Source organism: Vanessa atalanta, chromosome 3, assembly GCF_905147765.1.
Source record: "Vanessa atalanta chromosome 3, ilVanAtal1.2, whole genome shotgun sequence".
Lineage (NCBI taxonomy): Eukaryota > Metazoa > Arthropoda > Insecta > Lepidoptera > Nymphalidae > Vanessa > Vanessa atalanta.
In genome coordinates, this window is record NC_061873.1 from 9,616,856 (window position 1) to 9,639,904 (window position 23,049).

At 36.0% G+C, this 23,049-nt stretch overlaps 2 protein-coding genes across 2 annotated transcripts in view; one reads left to right on the plus strand and one right to left on the minus strand.

The window, feature by feature from the left end:
- Positions 1-823: 823 nt before the first annotated feature.
- On the plus strand, positions 824-13,561 carry LOC125076918 (protein eyes shut). Its single transcript, XM_047688655.1, has 20 exons — positions 824-957; positions 1,795-1,943; positions 2,561-2,791; positions 3,018-3,131; positions 3,211-3,379; positions 3,566-3,980; positions 4,873-5,186; positions 5,506-5,515; positions 5,628-5,779; positions 6,228-6,364; positions 6,767-7,018; positions 7,446-7,619; positions 8,108-8,267; positions 8,683-8,840; positions 9,270-9,470; positions 10,044-10,229; positions 10,480-10,608; positions 12,080-12,249; positions 12,525-12,807; positions 13,234-13,561. The coding sequence occupies exons 1-20, from the start codon at positions 824-826 to the stop codon at positions 13,392-13,394; spliced, it is 3,699 nt and encodes a 1,232-aa protein (XP_047544611.1). The 3' UTR covers positions 13,395-13,561.
- A 1,621-nt stretch (positions 13,562-15,182) lies between these two features.
- Positions 15,183-23,049, minus strand: part of LOC125076740 (fibronectin type-III domain-containing protein 3a) — a 45,862-nt gene continuing 37,995 nt past the window's right edge. Inside the window, exons 3-8 of the mRNA XM_047688506.1 lie at positions 22,230-22,423; positions 20,937-21,135; positions 20,475-20,671; positions 20,074-20,228; positions 17,422-19,615; positions 15,183-17,044 (exon numbers count right to left, since the gene is read on the minus strand). Of these exons, the coding sequence (XP_047544462.1) occupies positions 16,763-17,044; positions 17,422-19,615; positions 20,074-20,228; positions 20,475-20,671; positions 20,937-21,135; positions 22,230-22,423 (3,221 nt within the window). The 3' untranslated portion in view covers positions 15,183-16,762. The remainder of the gene's footprint in view (positions 17,045-17,421; positions 19,616-20,073; positions 20,229-20,474; positions 20,672-20,936; positions 21,136-22,229; positions 22,424-23,049) is intronic.

Here is a 23,049-nt window from a genome sequence, read left to right on the forward strand (position 1 = left end):
TTACAAGTCTGTATTTGAAGATACCCATGATGTCATAATGAACATATAGTGACAATTCATTCGCAATTTTTAGTCCAGTTAGTATTTGTTTTTGTTAGTTGTGAGCATCATTGTCATCATTATCATTATTACCCTATATTAATACTATCTTAAATTAATGCTATATCAATAAAAAAAAATATTGCATTACGTATATTTCGAGACGGCAACTTAATTGCAACCGCCGTTGAGTGTGACTAAGTTTGACGGTTAATAAATATACTTACATATGTATTTTAATCTCAATTTGAAAATAAAATGTAAATATCACAGCAATTTTCTATCAAATTTAATTATTAGGAGCATAACATAAAATGTCATGTCAATAATAATGGCATCATTGACCGCGAGTATTGTGTTCACGGTTGCTATAGCGATATAGGTTTGATAAACCACACCTATATAGGCCTATTTAAAGTCTTTTAAGTATTATACGGACATACTTTTCTGTGTTTATTTAAATAAAACAGTTTTAAATTTATAATAGAACATTTCATTGCTTAGTTGTTTTCAAATATTAAATAAATGGTGAAGTTTCATTATACATATGTATAAGAAATAAGCAAAAGTTAACGTGAAAAGTTTTAATTATATCTTAATAAAAACTAACTTTTTAGAAAGACGTTTTTAGTGAGTCTTTTTATAGTGACCGTAGTTAAATAGTAACAAATTTTACTAATACATTGCTCATTTAAATAAGTAGGTTAAAATAAATATATATTGCACTTAAAGTAATGATGCTAACCATGCAGCCTAGCAACCTATCGTAAATTATTTTAAGAAAATGTATAAAGATAGGCACGAAAGACAATTACAATTTCTATGTTGGATTCTTGTTGCGATACCAGTGGTGTCAGCCGGCATCGCTTGCCTTGCCAATCCTTGCCTGCACGGCATTTGCATTGATGACATAAACAGGTAAAAAATTTTTTTTTTTTTAAGTATGTACATTATACCGGACATGATATTTTATTTTATATATATTAAGAATTTTTTTATTTATGTCATTGGTTGGCGGACGAGCATATGGGCCACCTGATGGTAAGTGGTCACCACCGCCCACAGACAAAGGCGCTGTAAGAAATATTAACCATTCCTTACATCACCTATGCGCCACCAACCTCGGGAACTAAGATGTTATGTCCCTTGTGCCTGTGATTACACTGGCTCACTCACCCTTCTAGTCGGAACACAACAATACAGAGTACTGTTATGTGGCGGTAGAATATCTGATGAGTTGGTATGGTTGGTTGGTACCTACCCAGACGGGCTTGCACGAAGCCCTACCACCAAGTAAACCACCAACTTTACGCATTTATATTGGGTTATATTATATTTATATATAATAAATGAATTAAGCGTATACTTATAGCTTTAAATTTATTAAGAAGATAATTAATTAATTAATTAAACGTACTGCGTAGGTACAGCAGTTTAGAGCTATACTGTCTTTTCATGTCACCGAAGAACATTAAATTGTATCCTGTTTCATATTCTTAATCGAAAAAGTATATGTATTATTTATGTACAGTTTCACAGCCTAGGAGCTCGCACCCCTCAATGAAAATATGTTTTATAAATTTATTATTATTATAAAAACCTTTTAATTGTTTTTAAAAATTGGCTATAAAAATTGTTTTTTTTTTAAGGACAGATATTTTTAAAAATAAATATTTTAGTTTCTTCATTAGTTTATTAGGATATTTAATATCTTAAACCTGTATCGGACGTAAATATGTTTTCGTATTATTTAAGCACGTTTGCCTGTTATTGCATCGATGGATACACCGGGGTGCAATGTCAAACGAACTGGGACGAGTGTTGGTCGAACCCATGCCAGAACGGTGGCGTGTGCATTGACGGTGTCGCTACTTACAATTGTTCTTGTCCAGACGGATTTATAGGTATCTTAATTTTAAATGGTCTAAAGTCGTGCTTTCCTTGCCTTTTTTATATTTCTACCTCAAAGGTCGACATTAGTATTTCCCCTGGTTCTCAAATTAATGTCCATAGGCACTAATCACTTAAAATCAGGCGTCACATAATCCTGTTTCTATTGCAACTTTTAAAAAATATCCTTGTGTAATTTTTGATGTGCTGGCATGTTTTTCGCTATTTATTTTAGAAAAATAATGAAAGCCCAAAAGTTAACTTGGTATCTGCTTAGATGCTTTACATATTGTAGAAGAAAACAAAATTATTAACAATTTATATTAGAAAGAAATATTATAGTTTTATTTTAAATCTACATACTTTTATTATCATCCCCGTTAAAAAGGCAGAAGTTATGTTTAGAACTAATTATAACTAATTCTTAAGTAAGACGATTCAAATGTTATTGAAATCTCACTAGCAATTGTCTTATCATGTCAATATATATACGATCTATGGTTATAAGTATGTTGATTTAACAAAAATTTTGAAGTTCAAGCACGCATTTTATATTAGGAATTAGGACCATTTTCTGGATACAGTAGGTTTAGGAATTGTTGATAATTTGACCTCTGTTTTAAATTTATAGGAGATAATTGTGAAACCAACTTCAACGAGTGCGAATCCAACCCTTGCCGAAACAACGGCACATGTATCGACATGACAAACGAATATATCTGTCATTGTATACCCGGCTTCTCTGGAGAGCATTGTGAGTTGGACGTTGCCGTTTGTAACTCCACTGAAGAGGAGAGGTGTTATAATGGCGGAGAATGTATAGAAGGACTTGGCTTTAAATTTTATTGCAAATGTTCAGCAGGTAATTATTTTAAACGATTAGATCATTAATCGGTCTGACCCTCGCACACAAATACCCACACATTTACAACACATACAAATGAAGCACACACGAAAACTCATATTTAGACACGCGGTAGCGTGTCAGCCAAGTATTCATTGTATTTCAGGCAGACATAAGTATGTACATTTTCTTTTAAATTATTTTGTCAAAATAATTTGGATCTAAATTTTATTTAACTTTTTAGGTTGGGCAGGTACAAAATGTGAGGAGCAAATTGACGAATGCCAATCTGATCCGTGTAAAAATGGTGGGATTTGTATTGACGTGCACGCTGATTATATGTGTGCATGTGCTTACGGTAAATAATTAGACTGGTATTTAAAGTGATTTGTGTTTTATTTAGTTTCAATAATATAAATGCTTGAAATTATTTTTAGGTTTTACAGGCAAAGATTGTGAAGTTCAAATTGAGTTTTGCGACGAAGACTCTTGCAGTAATAATGCTTTATGCGTGGTGGAAGATGGCGTCCGAATTTGTTATTGCGTTCCTGACTATCACGGCGAAAGATGCGAACTGCAATATGACGAGTGTCTCCTAGGGCCGAGGTGATTATGTGTTTTTCTCATAACTAATTAGATAGAATAATAATGATTTAAAATTTGTAACAGGAATTAAATTGATACTATTGATTAGCTTATTTTAGCTTATTTTTTATTTGTTAAGTGGGGCTGATTTTTTCGATATTACCTGTTTTGATAAATTTATTTATGTGTTTTATTTTTAAATTCTAGGTGCATGAATGGAGGCACATGTATCGACGGTGTTGATAACTTTACATGCTCATGTCCACCGAGGCTCACTGGAGCTTTATGCGAATGTTTTATACTTGATGATGAGAGTTACGATTGTGAGTACGTGAGCCCAACTTTATATCCGGTTTATAATGGAACTATTGTTTTTTCAACAACATATTCAGAGTCCACAACTACAGGTAGTATAACGACAATTGATTTTACTAAATACAACATGAGTACAGACACTGGTACTTCTGAAGTTATCCCGGAAACTTCTACCTTCAAGACTTCCAGTGATCCACTAACTGTTATTACTTCTGTTGCTATAACCACCGAAAAGTCATCGACAAATACAGAAATAAGCACTACAACAAATATATCTAAAATCGATGAACCAAATATAACTACGATGGTAACAGATACATCAATATTAACAGAATCAACAACAATAAAGACTGATAGAACAACAGAAACCATAACTTCATTAATAACACAAGGAACATTAGAAAGTGACAATAATAAAATTGAAACCACAACAGAATGTATTGACTCTTGTATAAAATATAACGTATCCACAATAAACTTACCGCCTGAATTAACAACTGTTTCGTCGACTGAAACAAGTTCATCGTCTATAACAGCTAAACAACCAACTCAAGTAACATTGGCAAATGAAGAAACATCGACAACTAAAACAACTGAAAATGCAACGGAAACAGAAACGATGTCAATTACAGAACCGACAACAAAGCTAGAGATAGATACTATTACCACAAGCCCTCAACTTGATTCACACACTGACAAAATGTTTACCGATACGCCCATAGACTTTACAGATTACACATCTACTGCTTATTCGACTGAAACAATGGAATCGAGTACTGAACAAGATACTACACAATCATACCCAAGTCACTCAGAATGTACAGATTTTCTTTGTAATAATCATGGAACTTGCATTAACGGACTACATGGTATTAGAGTACGTATGATTTTTTTTTTATAATTTTGTTAGTTTCCTTGATCTATCAAGTGATTTCAGTTCCAACGTTATTCTCGACAAGATTTAACGCACTTTAGCGTAGTTTGCAGATCTCGAGGTACTGGGATTATGGATGATGGATGTAATTTTATTTTGTTTCTTCTTAAGAATTCTTCGATACTAAAGATTGCCGACCGTCACATTAAGAGAGTGATTGGGAAGCGTTGGCTAGTCGCTAATAAGATTTTCCACTATATCAGAAAACGATCATGAGGATATCAACATTTCCATTTGTGCATAACTAAATTTCTCTAATTTTTAGTGTCACTGTCTTTTTAATTATGGCGGGAGATTTTGCGAAGAAGAAATTATCATAAAATCAGCTGCATTCGATGGAAATTCATTTATATCTCATCAAGTCAGAAACTCTACTTCAATAGCAATACAATTTAATGCAAAAACTCTAATAACCGATGGACAAATAATGCACGTGGATATAGTCAAAGGGTCATATATGAAACTTTTTATGAACTTTGGTTTATTAAAGTTTGAGTTTTCTTGTGGTTACCAGACAATGCTTTTAAGTGAACTAAAAACTTACGTCAATAAAGGATATCTTATGAAAATTGAAACGAGGTACATTTCAAATATATATTTGAAAAGTTCCAAATATTGCTTAAACTACCAATACACTAATAATTTTGAAAATTACAGGTTGGATTTGTATTTAAAAGAAAACCACTGCAACGGTACTCTTCGTCTTAACGATACTGTGGCTATGAGCGGAGGACAAGTCGCTAGCTTAACGTCTCTCGATAAAAATACTATTTTATTCTTTGGAAATGTTCCATACACCAATCACTCTGACAACAAACCATTTGTTGGGTGCATAAAGGACTTGATTGTAACTATCTCTAAAATATATCATTACAAACAAATAAAATTTTATCTGTAGCTACAATATAGTACACTTGGAAAATAATAGTAAACCCTAAAATCTGTTATTTTTTAAATATTTTTCTATACTAAGTAATAAAAATTATAAAATTACTTTGATTCTGAGGAATTATATTTCAGGTAAATGGTGAAAAACGTGATATATTTAGAGACGCTTTCGACGCGGCTGCAGTTACAGAGTGTTCATCTTTATCCTGTTTATCTTCACCGTGTCTGAACGGAGGCACGTGTAGTGATCGAGGTGATAGCTATGCTTGTTCCTGCGCTAATGGGTATGTTGAAAAGTATTGATCTGATCTACAATCAAAGCTGTATTTCTATGGATTGTATATTGGATTTCTATGTATACCTATACATATTCTACTAGATAGTACTTGGTGACCGCATTGTGCAAGTCTGTCTGGTTAGGTGCTACCCATTCATTAGATATTCTTCCGCCAAACAGTAATAATATGGTATTCTTTTGAAGGCTGAGTGAGCCAGAATAACTACAGGCACAAGGGATATAATATCATAGTGCCCAAGGATGGTAGCGCACTGGCGATGGTTAATATTTCTTACGGCACCGATGTGTAATCTATAGGTAATGGTTACCACTTACGATCAGGTGGCTGATTCACCAATCCGCCTACTTTTACCATAAATATATTTATTTCCCAGAACGAATTACGTGTGCCATTCTCTATTTGATCATAATAATATAATAATTACTGTTTACAGGTGGATAGGAAACCATTGCAACCAATCTGTATGCGACCACAATCCCTGTCAGTCTGGAGGCAGCTGCATTCCTCATCCAGGAAGCGGATTCTTGTGTCTATGTCCTTACGGCAAACATGGCATATTTTGCGAGTATAGTAAGTGATCTTGATATTGAGTAAAAGTATAAACGGTCATATGAAATATCGCAAAAGCTTTACTTTGATCGTTTAGAAGTAATGTTTTTATTTTAGAATTAACAGGATTAATTACTTTGTGCATAGTAAAAATGAACACATATTGTAATTAATTAAATATATAATGATAATTCTTCAAAATAAACATTATATCGGTCCTTTAAAGATTTAGGCCACAATTGTTGGTTTGAATTTATGTTGGACCTTTTTATGGCAGCCTGTAAATGCCCCTCTGCTGGGCAAAGGGATCTTCTCTTGAAAAGAAATTTATAACTTTTAAATTTTTATTCAAATAAAGTATTTCATTCTGCGGTAGTACATATACGAATATAGGACAGGTAAATATTATTTTCTTGTTTATAGATGTTGAAATAACTCGTCCGTCATTATCACCTATATCAACTGGACTTTCTACGTACGTGATGTACCCTCTGTCTTCTGCTGCTATAAATTCAGATCGCTTCGATTTGCGCCTGCGCTTTCAAACAGCGGATATGGATCAGATCGCTCTATTGGCGTATGTTGGACAGAGTGGACGACATGATTCCAAAAGTCAACATATAGCTTTGACATTCGTGAAGGGCTATATTATGTTAACTTGGAATATGGGAAGTGGTAAGCATCACGAACAAGTAAGCATCAAAAACTCGAAGTTCGTGTCGTTGAGTTTTTTTTTAAATTATTTGTCCTACATATAGACAAACAGATGGGCCACCTCATGGTAACTGGCCACCATAGACATTGGAAATATAACAAATAGTAACCCCCCTACACCGTCAGTGTACCACCAACATTGCGTAAAAAGATGCTTTGTCCCTAATGCAATTTTGTGACACTAGCTCACTCACCCTTTACAACGGAAGGCAAAAATTTTAAGTTTTGGCGTTAAAATGTATTGAGAGTGGGCTTGTAGGGAAGTCCGATGGACTTCTGAGTTAATGATTTTAGACCGCAACGATTTCAGAGCAAATTGATAAGCCAGAACGTTTTCGTTGCCTGGCTTTTACCAGTATATAGACCAATAACGTAGAGCTCCCGCCAGGTCCGCGGCGCCTGTTCACGTCGCGCGCGCTAGGGGCGCGGCGCGGCGGCCACGTGGTGCGTGTGTGGCGGCGCGGCCGCAGCGCTGGCCTCGTCGTCGACGGCCGGTTCAACGTCACCGGGAACGCGCCCGCCGGCCGCTCCAATATGACACTCCTGCCTTACATCTATATTGGTAAAGTTATTGGCTGAATCTGTTATCGGCGGTGTGGAGTCGACAGCGTATAAAATATAATCGCAAATTTTAATTATTATTATTTTCTTCATTTATTATTTTTTGCAATAGAATATTGTATAAAACGAACTGATAATGCAAATGTCGAATAAACACTACACTAACATAAATACTACTTTCAACCGATTATGTACTTGGTAATTTCATACTTCTATTTAAGGAAAAATCTAAATATATTTTATTCAAGAAGGTTTTTGGAACCACTTTTGAATGTTCAGCTTACAGAACTCTTTTAAACGTAAGGTTACCACCGGTTTGGAGTGACTCTACCAAAAAGAACTGGCTAGAAACTCCTACTAAGTTTCTGGCCAGTTCTTCAACCTATATTTGTCCAATTCCTCGTGTAATATTCTCTCTTAAGCTAAAGCTTTGTATGATTTTTTTTGAAAAGATAATGATAATATTGAAAAATAAAAAAAAAATTGTAGGCGGTCACCCATCCAAGGATTTCCGCGATCTGCCCCATGATATCCCGCTGCACAGCGGCTGGCGCGGCTGCGTGTGGGAGGTAGCGGGGCAAGCGGTAGGCGCGGGTGCCGTGGGGGGGCGAGGCGTAGGACAGTGTGGGGTCGCGCAGTGCACTGCCAAGTCCTGCAATGCTCCACGAGGAGTGTGTATACACTCGCCAGCTACTTATGGGTAGCTACCCTGCTAACTATTTAATGTTACCTAGTAAATAATATTTCAGCTAATCTGGATATAATCTTACTTTGATCAAAAATATCTCCTCTTTGGTTAAGAATTCCAAATTCAAATTTATAAATTCATTTAGAAAACAGTTATTCATTTGTTTTATTCTCATTAAATTTTTTTTCTCGGGCTTCGCTTATTACCGCACAATGGAAAACATGAAAAGTAATAATAAATATTAACCATTTAGATTGATCACCTAGGTCAAAGGCATCAAAAAGGTCTTTTGAGAATTCGAATGCTGTCAAACGTTGATTATTATTTATTTTATCAAAGTATCAAGAGTAATTTTTTTAATCAAATCTAATTACAGATGTATATGTAACGAAGGTTGGTTCGGTGCGACGTGTGCCGCTGTGCACAGTCCTTGCGACAGTTCACGATCGCAGTGTAAAGGAGCGTGCGTCATAACCATTGATGACGCACAGTGTGATTGTCCTTATGGCAGAACTGGAATCAATTGTGATCAAGGTCAGTTTTATTAAGCTTAATCTCGCAACAACTTATTTTTTAGAAAAATAAAAGAAGATTATTTTGAGTAAATTCGTTAAACCAGTCTAGTAAAACTATAGTTAGAATTTAGACTTATTTTTTATTTCAGACTTAATAAAAGCTTATAGTCTATTTAAGTTTTGAGAATTATTGATTTATACTTGTATAAAACTATTTCCTAGTTTAATAAACCTAAACTCAAATCAAACATAGTATTGTTTTGTCGTCCATTATGTCATAAAATCATTATTAATCAGGCAAGCAAAATTTTGTTTTATGAAAAATTGTTTTATAAGTAATTGAAAACGTATACATATGGTTTAAAAAAAATATACCCAAACATGGTCAATTGTGTGTCCAAAATAAAAAATCATAAACAAATACATGACATAGTTTTTATCATTTCAGATTTAGTTCCAATAGATATGCTATTTACCGGTACAAGATCTTACTTAACACTCCACCCGCGGTCTATATCGAGCGTCAGTTTATCCCTGGAAGCAGAAATCAAACCCATGAAGGAGCGAGGACTTGTGATTTTTGTAAAGACTCCACATTTCTATACGGCTCTTTCGCTCCAAGGCGGCTTATTGGAGTATCGATGGACAGGTAAATAATGATATAAGTACATACAATATGACATGGGCACATTTTTTATGATGGCAATCCTACACAAATAGAGAAAGACCTAGGACCCAAAGCTTTTCTTTTTTGGTTTTTTCTTTTCAAAGGACGTTTTGATATTTTAGTAGGTGGAAGGGCTTTGTGCAAGCCCGCATAGGTAGGTAACATCTACTCATCAGATATTCTACCACCAAACAACAGTACTTAGTATTGTTGTGTTCCGGTTTGAAGAATGTTTGAGGCAAACTACAGGCACAAGGGACATAATACCTTAGTTTTTAAGGTTGGTGGCGCATTGGCGATGTAAGGAATGGTTAATATTTCTTACAGCGCCATTGTCTATGGGCGGTGGTGACCACTTACCATCAGGTGGCCCATATACTCGTCCGCCAAAATATACCATATATATATATATATACGCCAGACATTTGATAATTCCCAATCAGTGGTTTTATTCATTTAAAGAATTTTAAGCGATTGCTAGTGATTCACTTAACTATAATCTACCCTTTACCAACCAAACATTACAAAGATATGATTGATATGATTGATTTCTAGATCATCTCTCCGGTCTGACGTCACTAGTTCGATCAGGGGTGGTAGTGTCAATGTCGCAATGGCACAACGTGAAGGCTGGTCGTTATGGTAATAGGCTGTATGTGTGGGTCGACGGAGCACTGAGCACTGAACCGATGTTAGCTCATGCCTATCCTCACACGGCCAGCGATGCATCTATTGTTATAGGTACTTATTTCTTTATTTTATTCATTTTCTCAATGATAATTTTTATTTTCAAATGTAAAAGTAAATTAAATACTTTCGTGTTTCATCTTATTTCATCATACTTAGTTTCACCTGCTTCGATAAGTACTTTTAAAAAAAGCTTTAAACGTGTCTTTTAACTCATTTATATAAACCTAAATACTGATTTCCATATTTGCAACGTCAAAAATGACGAACTTTCATACAAACATTTATCATAACTAATGTTTAGGTGGAGCAAAAGACTTGTCGACTCTTCCTTTCGATGTGATGTCTGGACCACCAGAATCATACAGCGGATGTCTTAGAAATTTTCAAGTTAACAATATATTGCTGCCACTTGAAAAACAGAATATTCAAGGTAAGACCTATTTTAAAATTGTTAAATACCTTACCTTTAAGTATGTCTTAAAAGTAATCGTTCGTAAAAATGTACAAACATCAAAACATCTTATGCATGATATGGTCACGTGATAGACAATTATTATATTTTTCCTATTCATGGATCTGTTTTATAAATGTATTAATTTTTATAAAATATACTAAAACCTAAATAACCATAGTGATTTTCGTGTTTATTATTGGCATATTTTCTTCTGATAATAAAAGAATAGTTCATTGATTTTTCGTAGAAGATTCTATTTAAGTATCTTCACAAAAAGTATGTCTACTTTTCAACCATAAAAATTAAGAATTTCTCTAATACGAGTTTGCTTATATTTTGGCATAAATATTTTACGAGTATATCACGTATGTGAATAAGAAAAAAAACTTTCTTAAGATTGTCGAATATTTTGAAACTTATTAACAGAGATATTCGACTATATCGTAACTTTAAGTACGTTTACATAAGAAATCAAAAGCAATGTATCTTTAATTCCGCAATTGTATCATCATTGGACTAGCAGAATAGGTACATTTCGTATTGTAAACCCTCAATTGGCTTGGATAAATCACGGAATTTTCCTCAGGCGACCTTCGATTATTCTATTAGACATATGTTCCATTTATTTGATTTTTTTAGAGGGTCAGAATATCGGAGCTTGTGAGGGTGCCGCTTGCAGTGCTACAAGTCTGAGTAGTAGTTTACGATGTCGTCGTGCTGCGTGTCGTCCAAACCAATGCGGGACTGGACGCTGCTATAAGGGGCGCTGTCTCTGTCCCGCTGGGCTAACTGGATTACGGTGTGAGCAGCGTGAGTTATATCAAACTATCATATAATATATTAATATTAAGAATGCTGTTTTAAATATTTATTTTACACTATTAACTTGAGGTAAAACTTTTACCGGTTCTGAGTGAAGATTCAACTGTTATAGCTGGCAGTAAAATTTATTAGCTACTCTTTACAGTTGTATAATTTATTTACAATAAAATAATGTTCTTGTAGATAATAAGTATATATTTTTAAATATTTAAAGCCTTAACCTTATTTGCGGAAGCGGAAGCGTTGCGAAATAAGTTTATCTTATATTATACTGCGATTGTCACTGGATAATTACAGCATAAATATATTTCCACTGGTATAGTACAGATTGATTGTAACTGAAGATCGCAGATTCGAGTCCGGGTGAACTACCATAACCACTAAGTTCAATTCTCAAATTTATCATAAAGTTAAAAAAAAAATAATTACATTGTATTAACACAAAATGCGTCTTTGGATATAAAGCATATTATATGGCTATGGTATTTTTAAAACCATTATAATGACTGTAACAAAATTCCTTCAAATAATTAAACAATAGCGTTAAATAAAAAATATAATGAATTTACATCTCACCCTTGAATATGTAAGTAACAGTTACAATAATGAAAATGAAACATAACAGATATAAACGTGACCATCCCGCAATTCGACGGAGAAGCCCTATTGTCGGTATCGCGTGCGCCGTCCGCACGTTCCGGACAACGCCTCAGCTCGGCCGCTTCGACACCTTCCCGCGTTTCACTCAATTTCACCACCGCTGAACCTAACGGTCTTCTCCTATGGATTAATATGGTATTTATAAAATTACTATTATATAACGTCAAAAACAAAAATTTATTGATTGAATTGAATTGAAATGTTGAGATCAAATTTGTGTGACTCTAATAATTACAAAAGCTCATAAATGAACTAAATAATATGAGCATAACAATAAACTTAATATTTTTTTAGAAGTTAATATTGCAAAAAGTTTATAGATATGAAACTAACCTTTTCCTTTTTTTTTCATTAAAATTTTATCATATTTGAAAATTTCCACACAATAAAAAACAATTGTTACTTTACAGGGAAACGATTATTTAGGTTTAGGTCTAGAAAACGGATACATTAAGCTGACGTGGTCTTTAAATTGTAATAACTCATCTAAACAGCAAAATACTAGAGACTACTTAGCCATACCACCTAAACTAATATCTAGTCTAGTGCAAGCAGGATTCATGGCAAACGGGGAATGGCATACAATAGTGTTGATATTTAAAAAACATATAACCGTTACTGTTGATCAAAAGTCCTACATAGAAGAACAGTGTTATAACGATTTGGACAATGAAGATACTGATTTGTATATAGGTAAGTGTTTAGTCATAAATTTCAGAGTATATTTCATCCATACATACTTGTGGGGCTATTACGGTTATGACAACTGTTGCTATCAAGTATTTGTTGCGGATTGGTAAATGTTGCAGCCGACAAATCAGTATTATGGATGTATTATGCTACTGTATAGGTCCATAATACTGATTCATATTTTTTTGATTTGATTTGATACCAATTTACATTATTATTATTAAATATAGTAATATACTCTATAAGCGCCAAACACACCCAAGGGAGTAGAATTTCAGCATAAAACACCGTCATGCCGTTTCTCTCGTCACAGCATTCCAGTCAGTCTTACCCCCAAAGCGCGCCTATAGGTGTTGAACATCAAAGTTAAAATATAAATGAAAATAATGTATTTTTCACTTTTTATTGATGTGACTTATTTTTTTAAAGGCGGAATTGTTAATGAAGATATCGAAGCAAAAAAAATGTTTCCCTTCAACTTCAGAGGCTGCATTGACAAAATCTCTACAAAAGAAGGCACTATTTTGACCAACTACACCGAAGTTTACACTGAAAACATCCAATCATGTCAATTATTCCCGACGGCTTAGGATGTGAGATTCAAAAAGATTCTTGTACGGAAACAAAATAATTTTCATTATTGTTACAAATCATTTCTGCATAACACTGCCGTAGGGCTGTCATCAGGGGGATGATGATTTTATCCCTTTGATATGATTAATACTTAGCATTACAATTTATGAAATTATTTTATTAGTAAAATGTTTATTAAATGATGTTGCAAAAACGAATATAACTGAATTTCATAATCTTTATATTAATTTTAAATATTATCATTATGGCAGCCCTATACTCACTAAATTAAAAAGTAATCATAATTATTATAATAAGTGTTATTTCTTCGATCCACAGATTGTGTAAAGACGTACATATTAAGGATTATTATTATTGGTCTTATATAAGACTACTTTTTATTTGATATGTCATGTACTTGTTCGCTTCAAAATAGATGTATTGTGTGGATATAGTTGATAAGTAAATAAATACTCATAGTACAAAATGTTTCTAGTCTTGTTTGATACTGATCGTCATTCATGTTACCTTTTGAAATATTGAATATTATAACATTGTACCTTAGTATTATTGTCGCGTCGTCTTATTGTGAACCAATTCTATTGTAACATTTAACATAACAAAATGTTTTAATGGTTACCATATACCAACCATAAGTATTCGATTTAGAACAACTGAATGTGTCACAGACTTGCAAGTTATTTTTTTGTGGTTTGTTAATGAAATTAAAACTTTCACCATACACAAAATATAATTTTATTGATATATCCATGTTTAATAAATTGTATACATAACATCATCAAATATTATATTATAAACATATACATTTCGTTATACGTTACTTATTCAAACACAAATACAATATGAGATGTTATCCCCATTAATCATATGTATTAATTTAAAAACGTTTAGTCTCAACACTGTAATAATTTCCATTGGCATATAGATTTGATGCCTCTTTAAAGAAGCTCATAAACATAAGTTTTATTTACATTCCCAAATTAAAGCAACATTAAGTCAGAGTTCATTAGGCCTATTTACAAAGTGGAATACAAAGTTGGAATGCATTACTGTAGTACACAATTTAGCTTGCGATTGGTGTATCTTACAAAACGTTTAACACATTTAGGAACATCGATTCCTTCATTTATACGACTATAGAATATTTATATAAGTTCTAAAAAATAAATATATTATATTAAGCCATAAAATAAATAAATTGCACATTAGAATTATAAAACTTTCAAAAAATTAACCGTTCCACGTATAAATGTTTGTTGCAAGCTGTGCTTACAAAATTCATTATTTCATTAACATGCATTGAATACCAATTATTTTTTTTTTCATCAAATATAATGTTATGTTTTTACTTAATTATGCTTTGAAAAAAATATCAAACCTAGGAATGTCTATGATTACTATAAGAATATATATAAATATATATATATGAACAGAATACGGTGATCACAGAATATTAGTATTAACAACATTTAGGCTTAAATTCGTGCATAAAATAAGCTCTAACCTTGACAAAATATAAACATTGACAGCTTCAACTAGCAAACATTGAATGCGATAAGGTTTATAAGATAACAATCATTAATCAAAGTCGCTATTACATTAAAATGACATTAATCCACAAATCTTTTAAACACTTATATGTGAATAATGACACTTAGAACATCGATGCACTTTCTACTATATAATTCGTATAATTGAATACAATTTAAAACATACTCTGCTTAACTATAGAGAAATTAATTTATTTAAAAATATAATTAGATTGACGTCAATTAATATTTTCCTAATATATTGATTAATTAAAGTAACAAACACCAATATGGGATCATTCTATTCTTTTTTTTTGTTTTTTTTTTTGGAACATAGGTATTTCTTAGAAATAAGGTCAAGTTTGACAATTCCTTATCAATATACACCGGGTGGTAACAATCTCGATAAATTTATAATCTCTAAATTCATAAACAATTTATTCTATATTACACAATGTCATCAATTAGAAGTCATGATCTATTATTTAAAAAAATAACACTATTATCAATTAAAACTTGGAAGGTACGTTATACGGTTAAATAACATTATAGGCAAAATACAAATTGGCGTTCCATTTTTAAACACCGATGGCAGCAACGCTTTCATCACTGAAAGGATCTAAACTTCCTTCTTTGATTTTAGCTTGCAATATGTATAATTAAAATATTAAAACATTGTCAAAATTAACATCAGCATTTAGAAACAAACATGTAGACAAAGCATTTATTTTCAAAATCAGTCTCATTCGCATAAGGAAGTGATCACAGCACACACACTGGAAACTCGTTGCAGAAAAAGGGGCCTTGTCCCTCTCAACAGAACAATTATATTAGAGCACCTTGGTTGCTAACTTGCTATACTTAAATATGATAAAAATTTGCAACAGACCGATTGATTCTTATAAAAATATCAAATGTCTGGAAAACACGGAGCCAAGAAGACTAATATAATATTAATTGGAAGTACACTTTGTATCACTATAAATAAAGTTGCTTTTATATATTTATATATATATATATATATATATGTATTTAAAATTTTACTGCTATTAGTAATTACAATAAAAAAAAGAAATGTTAAAAGCATAGACTAGATGTGAAGATCTGTGAAAATTTACAGACTTATATGAATGTTTGTCACGCTTCCAAAAATACAATTCATTTAAAAATGGCAGTCCCACAGTGTATTTCTTAAAAAATATTACAAACTTGAGAATACAAAATAGTCATCGGTGTGGTCACTAGGCCGTAGAGATACAGTCGGTTACGTAATTTAAGAAACAGATATGATAATAAATTCTCTCTTGTCATAATTTTTATAAACTGAAATTAAAATATAAATATAAAGCGATAATGACACATTACCTCGTGCCATCCGTCATCTGATGGCGGCGACACACTTTTTAATATTTAATTATCTACTATATACATATAAATATTTTAGATGCTTTTATAACGGGTGGTCATCAATAAGAAAGCGAGGATTCTACAAAAAAAAACGATTACGTAGGCGGGGGTACTCGATCGTCGACGACCCGTCAGTCGAGCGACGCAAGCTCGGAGAAATAACTTTCTCAGGGCGGTACAAACGGGGCACCAGAGACATCAAATACGCTATAAAATCACATCGAATGAGCTATGAAATAGAAGAATAATTGCACTCCTAACGCCTCGGTCTATCCGGTAGGATTAACCGGGCCAAATTCGCGTATTTCGAACCCAATCCGTAACTGTATATAACGCGAACCGGTCGAGTCGTAGGGGTCTCTCGGCGAGCCGGCGGGGCGCGCTCACAGACGGGCGAGAGCGCGCGGCCGCATCGCCGCCAGCTCGCGTCACGGGCGCGGCTCCACCAGGCGCTGCACCAGCACCGCTACAAGCACGGCCACCAGTAGGAAGCCGGCAGCTATCAGCAGCGCGGTGTGGCGCGGCGACAGAGAGCGGGGGGCTCGGGCGCGGCGCGGCCGGGCCGGCGCCGGCGCGGGCGGCACGACCACGCGCGCCGGCGGAGACCAGGCGCTGGCCAGCCCGCAGCGCACGGCTCCCACGCGAACCTGATATTCAGCGCCGTACTCCAACTCTTCTAGCTGGTAGGTGGTTTCGGAACCGGAGTATACCTAAGAATTTATAAGTAGATTTTAAAAATTAATAAAGTAAGATTATTTTTGAGATAATATGATATATAAGCTATGCTGTGTTTGCTTAATGGCCTTGAGTCGAGACGGCAAGTATTTAAGTAATTAAGTACAAGAAAGAAAATACAAACATATTAGAGAATAAAATTAAGAGTAAAGTGGCAGTGGCTGTTGCTTTCACCAGTGCATTTAAACAGAAGACTTCAATAACCTAAGTTGAATTTGTTATACATTTATACTGCAGCTGATCACGGGAGCACTTGCCTTTTAAATATATAGGATTCTACATAGACGGCCATTGCGACTATTGCGCAGTGACTCTGTGACAATATGTAGTGAAAATTACATAGATTATTTACCTCTTTGAAAATGGTGTCTTTGCTCCGCGCACACTGCAGCACGTAGTCGGCGTCGTCGACGGCGTCCCACGAGACGAGTGCGCTGCGCGGCGCCTGCAGTGCGACGGAGGGCGCGTGCGGCGCGGGCGGGGGCGCGGCCGCCGTTCGCGCCGCCACCGCGGGCCCCCACACGCCGCGCCCGCCGCGCTCATCACTCGCTCGTATCCGGAACGAGTACGATGTCGCCTCGCGCAGCTTTTTCACCTTGCACGAGTGCGCCGATCCTCGATATACTGGCCGGAATTCACGAGCGTCGGGTGGACGCATCTCTACGCAATATTGTGTACCCTGGACGCCGGCATCCCATTCGAGACGCAGATGGTTGTGAGCGGCTTGCGCGCAGCGAATCGTGGGCGGCGCGGGCGGCCGGGGTCTGGTCGCCGCACGAGCCTCCTCTGACCAATCGCCGACGCCGAGCTCGTTGAGGGCCGCGACGCGCACTCGATAAACAGTGTCGGGAGAGAGTCCTTCCACGAGCCGCTCTGGAGTCGGTCCTTCTGTGTCGAAAGCGGTGTCGTCGATTTCGACCCGATAACGGAGTACCTCGGCACCATGGTCAGCCGGAATTCGCCAGTGCAGACGCAGCGAGTCGGCGGTGGCTTCGTGACGCAAGCCTGCGGGCGCGGCGGGAGGAGCGCGCGCGGTTAGGACGTCTCTCACGGGAGACCAGGCTCCGCGTCCCGCCGAGTTAGTTGCGCAAACGCGGAAGAAATAAGGTGTGAACGGTGTCAATTTCCCTATGTTACTGGCCGTGTCCATGCCCCTATATACTTCCGTAAAGCTATCGTCCACGTTCGTTGCGCTCATCTGTAAACGGAAATCTAAAATGGGAGCACCATTGTTTGGGGGAGCCGTCCACTCTACGTGCGCACTACGAGGGGTCTCTAAAGTGACATTGGGCGCTTCAGGAGCATCAGGTGGTGCCGGTGCTGTCTTGAACCTCAACGCCGTTGAAGGTGGACCAGCGCCTACCCTGTTGCAAGCCGTTACCCACATACGATACTCACGACCTGGTAGCAGTTCTCGAACTATGCATTCAGATTCTAGGCCAACATGCACTAAACGCACTAAGCCATCTGTATCGGCCAATTCAAGTCGATATTCGGTTAGTGGTGCTCCGCCGATACAGTCGGGAGTTCGCCAACGTACGGGCACTAGCGTTGAGCGTGGCGCACTCGCCATCTCCGGAGGACTACAAGCACTGGGACACGTCGCTTCTGTCACCACGGTCTCGCTAGACGACCACTCGCTCTCGCCGGCGACGTTCGAGCAGCGCACACGAGCGCGATACTGCGTGCCGGGTAGGAGGCGATCGCAGTGCGCTTCGCGATCGGGTCCTCGATATGCGCAGCTGTAGCCCTCGCCACCGTCTATTTCTAACGTGTAAGACTCGACGGCAGTGCCTCCGTCGTCCGTGGGAGGGTCCCATCTCAGTCGAAACGCACGAGAATGGATCTTGCCGCGTGGCACCGGTCGGCCGGGTGGCCCTGGCCGCTCGGGCAATGTTCGGTAGGAGACTTCCGATGACCAAGGTCCCATCCCATCGGCGGTTTCGCTTCTTAAGCGGAAACGATAATCGCTTGCTCGACGAAGTCTATCGCAAACGTACTCACAGTCAGGACCCGAGTAAACTACTAAATATCCGTGACCCTGCGATACGTCGTCCATTTGCAAAGTGAATTCTTCTTCAGCCTCACGTTTCCAAGCTAGAGAGAGAGACGTGGACTCCGCAGTCGTCAGCACAGGCGGTGCGGGGGCGGGTGGTGGCGGCCCGGCCGTCCACACGACCGTTTCGTCACTCCACTCGCCTCGACCACATTCATTGACAGCAGCGATACGGAATCGGTAGCGTGTTTGTGGTTGTAGATTGTTCACTGTATGCTGGGGCGTTCGTGGACGCTTTAGTTCCGTGAATCCCTCGCCGGCATCCATCTCCAGAATGAAATGTGTTATTCTCGCTCCATTATCGGCGACTGAGGACCATCTTAACAAGACTGATGTTCGTGTCCTTTGTTGAACACGTGCCGGACTCGGTCTGTCGGGAGGCGCAGGTGGTGCGCGGAAAGTAGCTGCTTCGCTGGCCGCACCTGTTATTTCTCCCGCTCGAATTTGTAAGCACACTGAATACTCACAGCCAGGCCTCAGATCTCGAACCCTTAAAATATAAAAAAAACATATCAATAAATTAACAAATCAAATCAATTTTATTCAAGTAAACTTCACAATGAAGCGTTTTTGAATTTCCAATATTTAAATTCGACCACCGTTTCGGAATGAAACTTCTAGCGAAAAGAAACGGCAAGAACAAAAAGTGTATATTCATTTTTTTATTAATTTAGTCAAGTAAAATTTTTAAATTTTGTAAGTGGTAAATTAATTATATTTTTGGTATCTTATTATATATGCGTATACCATTGACAAAAACATTCTCTGTACCATATGCAAATGGAAAGTAGGGGTTACAAGTTTATTCTTATTTCTTGTATTAATGGTATGTGTATCAGTTTTTATGGAATATTATTGTATAATGTTTATACATTATATTATCATAAATATAATGTGAAGCAGCCATTAATATAAATCAAAGTAAAAAGAAACCGGCGAAATACTAACCGACATGACAATGACGAGCCACTATAAATGGCTTTATATCTGCCACGGTCACCCAATAAGAGATCATAAGTAAGCTCGACGTTGGGGAGTGTAACACCTTCAGGTAGTGGTGAATTCCACTGTACAAGTGCACTGGTTGGAGTCATGTCACTGACCTGCAAAATTTTTTTTAAATAAAAAATCTTTAAGGATATAAATAAAACAAATAAATAAACATAATAATAAGGAAGTTAAAAAATTCTTGGGTAATTACTTGAAAATCTGATTATTATATTACATTAGCTATTCAAACATATTATTTTAATTAGCAAAGATACAACAAAAAAGTGATGATACTAGTATTTTTATATAAGTATTGATATATAAGTAACATAGGCATAAATTAAATTTAGGAAATATACCTGAGGTGTACGTGTGGCTGACAGCAAGTCAAGCAATGCTTGAGTATCGTTGTCGTCGTCGCCCTGTACAGACGCTCCCGCCGACGATCCTTCCCCCTCAGACCATGCGCCGGAAGATGCACCGCCGCTGCCGCCGCTTCGCCCATTTAACTCTTTTCGAGGTGATAGCGATGGTGTACTTGCACCAGAGTTTACCTCTGTACAAAGATATTCACTGTTGTAATATCTCATTATTTACAGTATGTTTGACCTTAATCTAATTTATATTAAAAACAAATTAGATTTATAAAATATTTAAAAAAAAATTTCAAAAGCAAGGTTTCATCAGAAAATTTTCTTTATGAAATGTAAAACTTTTAATTTACTACAATAAAACCATGAATAGAAAAGCAATAAAATTTAATGCATTCAATAAACATAAATTTGTATTCTGATAAAAAAATGAAATAAAAATAGTCTTACCCATGCCATTATTCCTGTTATTATGTTTACGTTCTAATTTCTGCTTAAGTTTCGAATATTGGCGCTGGGTTCGTTCATCTTTTTGATACACTGGTGGAGGTGGTGAATGTTGCATATGGTGTGGAGGAACAGGGTGAAAGTGAGCTGGATATCCTCCACCATAATAATGTTGTGGGCCACCTGCACCATTCGTAGGACCCTAGAATATTTAATAATTCACACTTGTTACTACACACAATTTTTAAATACTGTAGTTTAGACTTACACCAAAATAACATATTATTCCATTTAACATTTAGAAATGTTTATTAATAGCTGTACCTTAACTGTTTCTTTTGAAGAATTTTCTTCAATATTATTATGCTGAGAGCTACTCATTTTATTTATCGAAATTTTATTTATTAACAACTTTACACGCAACCAACATATCAACAAGATACACGTCACAAGCCACGTCCACCAACTCGACTGATAATGTCCAATGTAATACAATCATAAGGTAATTTTATACAGCTACGATAAGAAGTCTCCGATGCGTAAGAAATAAAGGCTCACATAAAATTGTCGGGTAATTTTATGTTTTTAAACAGTACACGTGTACTCATACGAATTTACAGAAAAAAACGCGAAACAATCGATAAGTCGACGGAAATCGTTTGCACAGGCGGTGAATAATTACATTGTATATTTAGACGCACTTTTATAAATTATTTGACATTCTCGTTTTATCGTCTAATGAACATGAGCAATACTACTAAATCAATATTATTTTTCACTTTTTTTGAAAATTACCACACAACACAATTGGATTTCATAAAAGCACAATTTTCAAAAAAAGGAGACAATCATCATGATCATTAATTTAAGTGATAGGTTTTTCTAACATTATCTTAACATTTAAAAATCAAATGACTAAATGTTAATGATAATTTTATTAATGATCAAAAATGCGTCACTCTCATTCTACACTTTATTGATACTTTTACTGACGCTTTGAAATGTCATTTGTCACTGTATATATGTTTGTCAAAGTGACATTAAAAAACGTTCACGAACCTGATAAAAATCAAAATATTCAACCGACCGCCGACTAAACATTTGGGGTTATTAAAATAAACTATCGTACAATCATTTTTATAGGAATATGTTTTAATGTAGGAATTTAGTATGCTAATTATTTTAAGTATCCATTTAATAATAAATTAGTGGACCTTTAAAAAAATCTTTTAAACCGTCTCAAACAGATAGCTGTTTTTATCTTACAAGTTAACCCTGGTAAAAGTAAACACTTACATAGTGATGCGGTGGTTGGTGATGCGGTGGTGGTTGATGGTGAGGCGGCTGATGATGAGGGGGCTGGTGGTGCGGTCCGTGATGTGGATGCGGTTGCGCGTGATGGGCCACTAAATAGTGCCGCATTCCCTCATCCAATACTGGCGGCAACATTGGTGGCATCATCGTCGCTGAAGTAACAACTGGCATACCACCTAAAATTTATTCAAATATTGAATAAAATATGTTTTATTATTATAAACTCGTATACATAGTTATCTAATATACTAAATATTATACAGGATTACTAATTGGTTATCTAGTATATTCAGCACTATCCAGGACTTTTAAGTTACAAACATTATTTATCTGCAATACCTTAGATGTTCCGTTTTTTATATACACTTTTATCTTATTAGTTTAGTAAACGAATCCTGGTATCTCTATTTATTTTTTATTCTTATTCCTACCATCGATGTCCTAACCCGAGATTCGACTTAGGATGCGCGTATTCCTTAATCTCGACATCCGGCTCAGTATTTCATGACTCTAGATTTTGATGCATGTCGATTACATGAAAATGTTTAGGCTTAGAAAATAATCCAAAGTTATGGCTTTAATTATTATGTTTCCGGAATAAATTAGGATGCGAAAAAAGACCGAAATAGCGACCAAACTCTATATGGCCACAATTCTGACATCAGCGTCGCGTCAGTCGTTCCGCTTCGTAACACAGTGCTTTATGAATGAACTTGTTTTGGGCATTCGGCGAAACCGCTTTTTATGAAAAAATCCGCTTAAAGTTTGCGGTGTCAATGTTTTGAGTAGTTTTTAGAATAAA